The sequence below is a fragment of the Vigna umbellata genome, chromosome 1, assembly GCF_029865625.1.
Source record: "Vigna umbellata cultivar VRB3 chromosome 1, Vumbellata_1.0, whole genome shotgun sequence".
Lineage (NCBI taxonomy): Eukaryota > Viridiplantae > Streptophyta > Magnoliopsida > Fabales > Fabaceae > Vigna > Vigna umbellata.
Window position 1 is genome coordinate 19,528,467 of NC_142165.1, and position 11,277 is coordinate 19,539,743.

Consider the following 11,277-nt stretch of genomic DNA (forward strand, 5'->3'; position numbering starts at 1 on the left):
ACAGAATCATCTGTTTTCATCTTCTCTTTCGTCTTCATCAACACACCCTCATCAATTCTCAATGCCCCTTTCTTCGATCCACCCTCTTGATCCCAATTTCTTGCCACTGATAAACTCCTTGGCATCATCCTCCTGCTCAGATTCAAAGACAATCTTCGTTCAGAAGTTGCTCTTTTCACAAATTTAGGGTTCACTTGAGGGTGCTGCTGCAGTGCTGGGGGAAGAGGTAACACCTTTACCGACATCTCATTCTCCAACCTTGCTCCCTCTGAGGTACTAGGTTGTTCCTGTTCTAACGAGGTTGTTGGTGGGGTTGTAGATTCGTTGATCAAAACATTATGCTCTTTATCTAAATAATGTTCAGAGATTGATGTAGGTGGTGATGATTTTTTTCGAAACCTCACAATGCACAAAGCTGTGATTATAGTAATGCTCGTGGCCAATCCAGCCATGCAGAATGAAACATAAAGAAATGGATCTATCAATGTGATGTTATTCTCATTAGGGACTATTCTTCCCATAACTTTGGAATTTGATCTGAGATTTTTTCTACCACTAGATCACTATGATCTATGCTCTTATGCTCTCTTCTTCCATGGTGATGATGATAATAATAATAATAATAGTAATTATTAATGATTTTGCTTCTTGCCAAATGTTGTAGGAACTACTGTGATAGAGGAAGTTGATACACAGAAATAGAATCCATGAAATGAAATGTGTAGTTAATTTGTTTTTCATTGGTCTAGTTGAGGAAAACCGAATATGATTGCTTGGATATAGGAACTGAGGGGAAAGAAATGAAAATGAAAACACAAAGACTAAACATGGAAACTCTCTTTCATTGGTTTAGGTTTAATCTAATTTCTATTAATATTTCAAATAAAATTCAACTCTGTGTATATTCTTACATCTTTTAACTTCTTTTTCACTTTATGTAAATAATATTCCCGAATTTTATATATATTACTTTTCTTGTTTAGGAGCACATTTATAAACTTTTGTTGCTTTATTCTTAAGTAGATTTTAGTCAGTAACTTAAGTTAATTTTTCTATTAATAAATAAGATAAGTGATAAAAAAGGTCAGTTTTTTTAAAAAAAAAAGAGTTAAATAGAAAATATTATGTTTCCCACTGTATTTTTTTTTTGTATAAGTTGAAAAGTTGCAAATTCTACAAAACGGATCCTCCATAGTGGACAAAAATAAAGTTCAGATCAGGTCAAGGTGTTATGTTTAAGTTTTTAATAAAACAATGGTGTTCATATTTACTAATTCAAAATAATTTGACTTCTACTTCATACTGATTTTTTTTTCTTTCCCTCTTTTATCTGTTTTCCCCATCTTTTTTAGTCCTCTACATTTTAATTGTGTGAACTAATAATAGTATATTGCAATCAATTTTTTCAAAATTTACAATAAGTTAATATGATTATTCTCAAATTTCGATCAATATTTTTTGAAGAACGAAATAATATACTCAAAATAAGTGTAGTTTTAAAAATACTTTAAAATATTTTGCCTTAACTTTATTTAATCGATTATTTATTTATCTTAATTAATTAAATATTTATAAAATAAATCTTAAAAGACTTTTATGGCAAGATCATAGAAAGGAAAATCAAATTTTTACAAAATTTTCACACAACTTGGACAATCTATGAAGAGAAAAGTCTTGGATGTAGATATAATGTAGATATCATAAAAAATAACAAATGCTTTTAGTAGAGTGTTTATCTTAACAATTTCTCTTCTTCTTTTTTTCCTTTTTTTATGATGGTAAACCAATTGATTCGTGGAACAAATTAACCAACCTTTCTCCCCTTTTGGAATGCTCAAAAAGTGACACGGAAAATTGAAAATGGACCAATATTAAAATATGCAATACAACTTTATACATAACATATAAAGTAAAATCATAAACGACACAAGAAAAAATAAATGCAGCATAACTCCTTTGAGGCTATTGTTCAAAGCTCTTCACATATAAGATGTTTTATTTCTTTATATTCCTTTTAGACTATTGTTGAAAGCTCTTGACATATAAGATGCTTTATTTCTTTATGTAATTTCTTTGTATTAAGTATAATTTTTTTCAATTTGAGACTCTAAACTACTTATACTATTTATTGAAGATTTTCCATTTGAATACAAATTTGTCTCTTTTCATTTTCACTTGTGTTGTCTTCTTTTACAATCACTAGGAAAAACTTTTAATATCAATTTTTTTAAAAAAAACTTTATATATCACACTAGTGCAGAAAGGGCTTTAGATGTATGTTATTTTGGGCTTTTAACGTCAGATCCCGATCTGACGTCTTTATGGATGACGTTAATGGGACGTCAATAAAGATGTCGGATTACATGAAAACCGACGTCTAAGGGCATTATAGACGTCGGACATGACATTAACCGACGTCTACTACAACTCGTGTCTTTGGGTAGCGTAGTAGCACCTTCTTCCTTGTTTCCACATAAGAAAAGTTTGTGTCTTTTGGACCTCCTATGACATTTCAACCGAAAACCGAATCTGGGTCCTTACCTAGTTCCATTCCAACCGCCAATGAAAAAGAATACGGTGACATGAGAAGTAGGCAAGGACCCAGGTTCGATTTTGGGTTGAAATGCTATAAGAGATCCAAAAGACGCAAGCTTTTCTTACGAGAAAACTAGCAAAGGGAGAATGTGCTACTACGCTACCTAAAGACACGAGAAAAACTGCACCAAAACACAACGAAAACTCATTTTAATCTGTTCAAATGAAAGATAATCCATCAAAGACTAATTTAATCAGAGTAAAAGTAAGTTTAAATGGTTAAAAAGAGATAAAACGCACCTGGAAATGCAATGCCGCGGAGAGAAAATGCGAGGAGGAAGACGATGAATGCGCGTAACTGCGGGTTTGTGATTTCTGATTTAACAGGAATCAAGACGTCGGTGCCCCCATTGCCCGACGTCTATTCTCGACTAGACATCGGGGACCTCAATAATATGACTTTCATTCGATTTAAAGATTAATATTCGTTGTGTATATAGACGTCGGATGCAAGGGGAGCCGACGTCCAAAACAACTTTTCACTTACCCTGTCAGGCCATTTAGGCGTCGGATGTAAGGGGGACCGACGTCTCAATGACTATCTAGACGTCGATGTGGTGGGATCCGACGTCTAAATGACGATAAAAAATGACTTTTCACATTTTGGCACTCCCTTTTTGGCGTCTAATTGTACGAACTGACGTGGTTTAAAGTATAGACGTCGGGCCCCCCATGAACCGACGTCGCCAAGGCCAACTTATTTACCAAAATGTCACTAGTCAATCTTTTACGTTGGATATTGTGGGATCCGACGTCTAAGGGGTGACGTTAAAGGCCATTTATGCACTAGTGTCAGTACCAAAATTGGAATAGATAAAAATGGTATAGAAAATTTTAACTTTCTATACTTTTATACCGATTTCATAAATGATATAAAAAGTGTTATTTTTTATATCGGTTGGCGTCTAATTGTACGAACTGACGTGGTTTAAAGTATAGACGTCGGGCCCCCCCATGAACCGACGTCGCCAAGGCCAACTTATTTACCAAAATGTCACTAGTCAATCTTTTACGTTGGATATTGTGGGATCCGACGTCTAAGGGGTGACGTTAAAGGCCATTTATGCACTAGTGTCAGTACCAAAATTGGAATAGATAAAAATGGTATAGAAAATTTTAACTTTCTATACTTTTATACCGATTTCATAACTGATATAAAAAGTGTTATTTTTTATATCGGTTAAGTCCATTACTGGTATAAAAAAGTATTTCAAACATCTTGTTCTCACCTTTATCACTTATGTTCATCCTCCATCTTCACACCTAATACACCTCTCTACAATGTCACTTTCGAAAATCCCACAACGAGATTCAAAACGGGACCATTGCATCCCATCATTGTGTCACAGAGCCATACCTTCCTCTCCATCATTAAAAACAAACAGTGAAACTCTTCTTTTCCAATCTTTCAAACAACATACATGAATACTCCAGGGGTTCACCCATCTATGAATCACCCAATGCCACTATGCAACACTTTCAACAAATCAACAACATGATTTATAGTTTGCTTTGATGAAGAATACGATAAAGAACTTGAAAATGGTGGTTATGGATAAAGAACATAGTGATGGTGGTATAGATTTGTCATGCCATCACTACAAAGTTCGTGAATGATATGGAAATGGTTGCACTTCATGGAGCTCGATCTACATTTTCTAGTGACTCGTAATTTGCGGATCTACATTAATGGCAAATAGGTGTTATGGTTTATGGGGTGTTTGATGTTCACGTGGTGGCTAACCTGATTCACTTTGTCATTGTTGCAATTGTGTGAGGCTACTCCAACGAGCTCATGCGATGACGCTTTGTTTCTGTGGTGAAGGTGCTGATGCACGATCTCAATGATTTTGGAGAATGAGAGAACGTGTGTGTTGTTGCCTTGGAAAATGAAATGGATTCAATGTAATTTATTACAAAAATACCACAACACCCACTTTTTATACATGTTATAACTAGAACTGGTCTAGAATGTTTTTTTTCTTTATTACAAAATGTCACTGCATCCACTTTCTATATCGATTATAACTACAACTAGTATAAAAAGTTTTCTTCTTTGTTACAAAATTTTTACCACACCTACTTTTTATACCAATTCTATCTCCAATTGTTGTAGAAAGTCTTACAATGTTTACAATTATGTCACTATACCACTTTTCATACCGGATGGATTATAATCGGTACAAAAAGTTGCTACAAAAAGTAAGTTTTGCACTAGTGAATATAAATTATTTTCTTCATATTGTAATTCTTTACTTCCTTATTTTTTTCAAGTTTTTGTTTCAATTTCAATGAAGGATATATAGTTAGGTTTAATTTCACTTTGCTTACCACATTCGTAGCATGTGTATATTGACAATTAATCATGCTTTTTTTAGCTCTTCTTTAGCGTCATAGACTTGCTCTCACTTTTGTTCGTGTACTTAAGAAACTTAGAGAACTTCTTCTCGAGTAAATTGAGACTTTCACTATCTAAATTGTCTATATTTTTTTTTCTATACATCTCTCAATTTTTGTAACGTTAACTTTAAGGGCTATGTTGTTTTTCCTTTCTCATTCTTCTTCCTCATTTAATCTTTCTAGTTCTGGTTCATGCTCTCCCAACTTATTAAACAATGTGGTTATATTCACCATAGTGAGATCTCTTTAGTTAGAAATAACAATTACTTTTGGTCGCCATTATCTATTTAAGTTTCTTAGAATCTTGATATTGAGTTCTTCTTTGTCAAAAATCTTTCTAAAAGCAAGAATGTGATTTACTTTATGAGTGAACTCATTTTCAACATCTTTAATCTTGGTAACATCCTAAACCTCTCATACTTTTGTATGATAGTATTTATCCTTGCTTTCTTAGATTCTTCACTTCTTTTATGAGTGACGTCCAACACATCTCACGTTTCTTTAACTGAATAACATGTTGAAACTCTATAAAATTCATCAAGAATTAAAGCAAAAAGATATAATATCCTTAGCTCTTACGTTATAATGTGTTATTTTATTTTCATCCGAAGCCTTAAAAGAAAACTCCTTAAAAGAAAACTCCTTAGGAACCACAACATTCTCTAACAACTCTAGTTGGTTCAAAGGGAAAAATTACCATTGCATCCCAAAACTCCCTCGTTTGCCAAAAAAAAAACATCCTAATTTTCCAAAATGACAACTTTATCTAGTGAAAATAGGAGAATTTTTTATAAATGTTTATGAATAACTAGCTCTTTTGAATAAAAATTAAATAACTTTCAATAATGCGCTCTAGATGTCAATTGCTAGATCACACCCTTATCACTGACCAAAAGTGTTGATAATCATGACAACTCTTTCTACTTCAGAGTTTAAAATCTTAATATCATAATTTAACTACCTAACTTTCGTTTCACAATTGATATACCTTATATTAGTTAAGTCTTTGATCATCCACATTAAACTTATTATCCAATTGTGTATAAGAAGAGGTTAATTTGAATTAAATTAAATCAGATTTGGTTATCAAATAATCCAACCCAATGATCATGTGTATTACACTTAAATAATTAATAATTTAATATAAAATATTAAAAAATAAAAAAATACTGTAAAAATGTATATAAAATAATATTATTATTAATTATAATATGCTTAAATATAACAAATTCAAGAAAAGAAAAAAACTGTTTGAATAATTAAAAAAATGTTAATAGATTTTTAATTTACATTATCAATTAATTATAAATTATCGTCTACGATACGACAAAAATGTTAACTTTTGTAATAATTATATTTAAAATATCATTTAAAGTTTATTTTAATGGAACCAAAGTGTAAAAATATCAATAAGAAATAAGAATCCTATATTTTTTTTTCTCTAATAAACTATTAAAATTTGCTTTTCGTTGATATATTTTTTAACTTTTTCATTAATAATACATTATTTATTTTATTTTTATCCCAGAGTGTAATTTAAAACATTTTATTTCATATAAAAAAATTTAATATAAAAAACAAAAGTAAAAAATTTACTACAGACAAAATAATTAAAAAATATATATAAGGAAATAAAAGTAAATTCCATGATTTATTAAGACCTAAAACATATTTATTTAAAAATAATATAGACTGCGGCCACAAACATTTTAACTTTATTGAAATCATGAAACACATGGGTTTTAAATAGGACCAACCACCAATTTTAAAATTTTAAACTAATACAATATCGATCACATAATTGAACAATCGCAAGATTATTTAGCTTAAAAAATTTTCTAATCTCTTACCTATTCTAATTGCAACTACAATTAATTCTTTTCATTTTTTTTTATATATATCATTATTTAAACAAATTATCTATTTTTACTACTATAAAAAAAATATAAACTAATGTATCTCTCTTTTGTTATAAACAACAGTTGTCTTCATTGTCATTCCTGTGGTCTTGGATTTCCCATCTCCAACATAATCTTCACACTAACGCAGAAAGAAATGGAGCAAGGTTTCCCCAAAAACATGTTCAAGAAGCTCTGTGTCTTCTGCGGCAGCAACTCCGGTAATCGCCAAGTTTTCAGTGACGCCACCATTGAACTGGCCAATGAACTGGTCAGCTTTCTTTTGCAACACTCTTTTTCTTCTTACCTTTCTCTATTTGTGATAAAAAACTCATCTTTTGCCATAATGGGCATTTGGGTACGTAGTTGTCAGAACTTGTTTTTTTCTTTCTTTCTCTGATTTTTTCTTGATAACAACCTTCTGCAGGTACATTTATTGCTCTGGATTATTGGTTTCATAAAAAGATAAAACTTAGATGCATTAAAGAAAAACTCAGTACTTTTTTGCCTATCAATATTGAAAGTTTTACAATCAATACAGGTCAATATAAATTACAGAAAAAAAAAATCAATTTTGATTAAAAGGTTGAGAGTTTTGTGGGGTTTTTTAAGTGTGCTTGACTTTTTGGTGTGTCACATAATGACAAAGTGTGATGCTCAAAACTTGGTATTTTTGTTTTCTAATATGTGGAGGGAATACTAGAGCTTCACTTTTGTCTTTATCTGTGTTTTTGTGTTTTATTCTGTGGAATGAATTACAGGTTAAGAAGAACATTGACTTGGTGTATGGTGGGGGAAGTGTTGGGCTAATGGGCTTAATATCCCAGAGAATGTATGATGGAGGCTGCCATGTTCTTGGGTATGCTAAAGCAACATACTTTGTTTTGTAGTGTCTATCATGGATGCCCTATCCATTCACTATGCAAGCCTGTTGTTATTGTTTTAATCATTTTGTCTCACTCTTTGTTTATTTGTCTTTTCCCTTTTCCCCCCCTCTCTACATATACAGGGTTATTCCAAAAGCTCTCATGCCCCTTGAGGTATTTGTGCTACTACCTGTTCAACTGTTAACTTTAATATTCTGTGTCAGATTACTTGCTTTATTTTTATGTGTACAGTTAAGTTGAGCATTGGAAATGAACTGCATCATGTTTCATATTGGTTTATGTTTGGGATTTATGTGATGATTTGAAGTCAAAGATACCATCTTTTTGAAAAATTAATCTGAACTGGAGTCAAGAAATTAGAAAAAAGTTCTTTTATTTTTGGAGGGATGGGGTTATTATTGTGTGCTAAGCTATGTTTTCTAAGAGTCTGTTCGGTCACAAAGTTAAATGGTAGCATCTCTGCTGGAAAAAAAAAATTCCTATATTTCTTGTTGAGAAGCTCTTAAAAGCAGTTCTAGCTGATGTCCAAATAAGCCCTTAATAGCTCTTCACTTCTTTTACTTTGTATAATGATTTAGTTGGGAGAGAATATGTTGTTTATTAGTACGTTGTAAATGGCTATTTTGACAGATATCCGGTAAACCAGTTGGTGAAGTGAGAATTGTTTCAGATATGCATGAGCGTAAAGCTGCAATGGCTCAAGAAGCTGATGCATTTATCGCTCTACCTGGTAGTTACAAGAACAGCTTTCAAATAATTTTTAAAAGATGGGTGATTTCATATAAATATTACTAAGGATGTTCTTTCATATACTGAAATTTACTATTTTGGTGTACTGTATTGCTGTACCGAATGCATAGTAGTTGCTGTTTCTTTCTTATATCTCTCCTTGACTTATAATTAGGAGGATATGGAACAATGGAAGAGCTGTTGGAGATGATAACTTGGGCTCAACTTGGAATTCATAAAAAGCCTGTAAGCTGAATAGTATAAAATCTTTGGTATACTATATAATCATATGTTAACTCAGTACCATCCTGCACAGGTTGGTCTACTGAATGTTGATGGTTACTACGACTCGTTGCTTGCATTGTTTGACAACGGTGTTAAAGAAGGCTTCATTAAGCGTGGTGCTCGGGATATTCTCGTTGAGGCTTCATCAGCCAAAGAACTTATGATGAAATTGGAGGTCTAGGCCTAACTGTATCTTAACATGTGAAAGAAAACATCAGTAAATGTCTAGTACAAAAAATGCATTAATATTGTAAACTGATGAATTGTAGATTGATTTACTAAACTCGTGAGAAAAAAAATTAGCTAAACATGTTTGATGGTACAGTATAGGAATTCTGCTAAGGCTGTTGTAAAATAATCAGTTAAAGAGTTGCCATTGGATACCTAAAATAGACCATTGAAGGAGAGCCTTTAACTTTCTATCTTTTCTGACTTGGCCCAGAGAATATATTGGAGCTCATATTTTGTTCCATATTTCATCACTTTCAAGGCATTTGGTTGTCTGATCATTGACAAATTGGATTTTTGTGCTTCCCGTCTAATTGTAAACATAGATAGTATAAGTATCCTTTGGCCATATTCCAACTTTCAAACTCTTAAAAAGTGCTTGTATGTAACATTGGTTTTGAAGTGCTGTGTTCTTTCTTTCTTAATTTCTTCTTTATGGCCTATTTTGTGTGAACGAAATGTTTAGACTGTGGACTACTGTTACCGTGTTGATTATAGCTCTAAATGCTAAATTCACTTTTTTGCAGCAATATTCTCCTTCCCATGAACATGTAGCCCCTCATGAGAGCTGGAAGACAAGGCAATTGGGTAATTATGCAGGACTGGAGAATACAGAATGAATCTCTGATTGGTTGAAGACCTTTCAAAAAGACGTTTTTTATGCAACTTTTCATTACTTGAAATGTATACAAGGGCCATGTGTTTTTTGTTACTGTGCATTGATTTTTTGAAGTTCTGGTATACGTGATTACTGTTTTGCATCATTTCATTTAATGGTCAATTGAGTCACTGTGAGAAAGTCATATTTTCTTGTTACATAACACTGTTAAAAGGGTAAAAGTGCATTGAAATTGCAAATAGATAGTGACTAGCATTTTTATGACAAAATCTCAGTTGTGCTTATGGGCTGGCATGAGGCTCCACTATGCAGTGCCAAAATTTGACAATGTAGGTGAATCATGGACAACCTACACTTTTTGTGAAACCTGAAGACTTTACTTTATAATTGACATTTTATATGGTATAGATGAAACTGGAGTCATTTATTTCCTGAACAGGCAACCATTATAGTCTCTTTTCTTTTAAAAGAAAAAAACCACCTCAAGTTCATTTTCTTCCCCTTTCTGGGCAGAAAAGTCTTCAAATGTCCACCTATTAACATGCTAAAAGGATGCTGCTAGGATAACTATCGCATACTTTTGGTTTAACTAAACCTATATCTTTGGAGCAAAGATATTCAAATTACAAGTTTCTGTCTATTGCATTACTGAACTCATATTAACAGAAAGTGTGTTTAGTGTGTACATTTTTTTATAAGGTAAACTAATTGAAAAGTATCAGAGATTTGACTTTTAAAGTAATTATTAAAGTAATTTAGTCAAAACACACTGTAAATTATCTTGTACAAAACTTAGCGTATAAGATTGCTGATTTTGTATTTTACAGTTGATTGTAGAACACTCTAAATTATTATATTATGAGTGTATTTTAGCCAAATTCCAAAAAGGAAAATGTTATTTGGACAACAAAAGTTTGACACAATTTTGACAACGGCGACGTGGCAGCTGTGCATTGGCTCAGTGAACCGGGGTGAGGGGTATTTTGGGTTTTTTCTGGTTTGTTTTCAATTCACTGAGCCAATGCACAGCTGCCACGTCGCCGTTGTCAAAATTGTGTCAAACTTTTGTTGTCCAAATAACATTTTCCTTCCAAAAATGTCACTCTTCAGTGCTGAAGCAATCTTGTAATAGTCTGTCGCCTTGACAAATGTTGTGCTTTTCAGTGCAAGTTGGCCATATTTGAGGGTGCCAACAATGTGGAATAGGAAATTGTATAGGAACTATTTATAGTATGACCCTTGCTAGTGATTCTTTACTTCTGGTTACTAATTAGTTTGGTCCAGTTTTCGTTATGGATTTTTTACACTATTGTATTTCCTCTTGTCTGTGCTTGTCATGGTGGACAAATTGCTTTGGCTAAAGCACAAAGTTCAGTGGAGAAAGCTGTTACTTCCTAAAGGAGCACCTTTTTCCACTTGTGCTTTCCTCAACCATAATTTAGACATGTGTAATGTTTCCAAAAAGTTTTCACCCCAAAGTTATGCATAAGTACAATTTCAAAAAATAAACAAATAAAGACTTGATTTATGAAAATGTTTTCCTCTTTTTTTAGTTGTTCAATTTTGTAGTCAATAAATCATGAGATACAACATCTAGATGAATTATCAAATGTCGGAAATAAGAAGTTTCACTCCT

The 11,277-nt window shown here is 32.3% G+C and overlaps 1 protein-coding gene across 1 annotated transcript; it reads left to right on the forward strand.

Moving 5' to 3' along the window:
• Window positions 1–6,986: 6,986 nt before the first annotated feature.
• Window positions 6,987–9,796, forward strand: LOC124825494 (cytokinin riboside 5'-monophosphate phosphoribohydrolase LOG8). Its single transcript, XM_047298109.2, has 7 exons — window positions 6,987–7,164; window positions 7,655–7,752; window positions 7,903–7,933; window positions 8,411–8,510; window positions 8,685–8,755; window positions 8,826–8,969; window positions 9,550–9,796. The coding sequence occupies exons 1-7, from the start codon at window positions 7,051–7,053 to the stop codon at window positions 9,640–9,642; spliced, it is 651 nt and encodes a 216-aa protein (XP_047154065.2). The 5' UTR covers window positions 6,987–7,050; the 3' UTR covers window positions 9,643–9,796.
• The last annotated feature ends 1,481 nt before the right edge of the window (window positions 9,797–11,277 follow it).

What these genes read in the sequence shown, in the direction of transcription:
- LOC124825494 (XM_047298109.2), top strand. Translation starts at nt 7,051, where the DNA reads ATGGAGCAAGGTTTCCCCAAAAACATGTTCAAGAAGCTCTGTGTCTTC. An exon ending in AAGCTCTCATGCCCCTTGAG is followed by an intron (nt 7,934 to 8,410) that starts GTATTTGTGCTA and finishes CTATTTTGACAG; the next exon opens with ATATCCGGTAAACCAGTTGG. An exon ending in TGCATTTATCGCTCTACCTG is followed by an intron (nt 8,511 to 8,684) that starts GTAGTTACAAGA and finishes ACTTATAATTAG; the next exon opens with GAGGATATGGAACAATGGAA.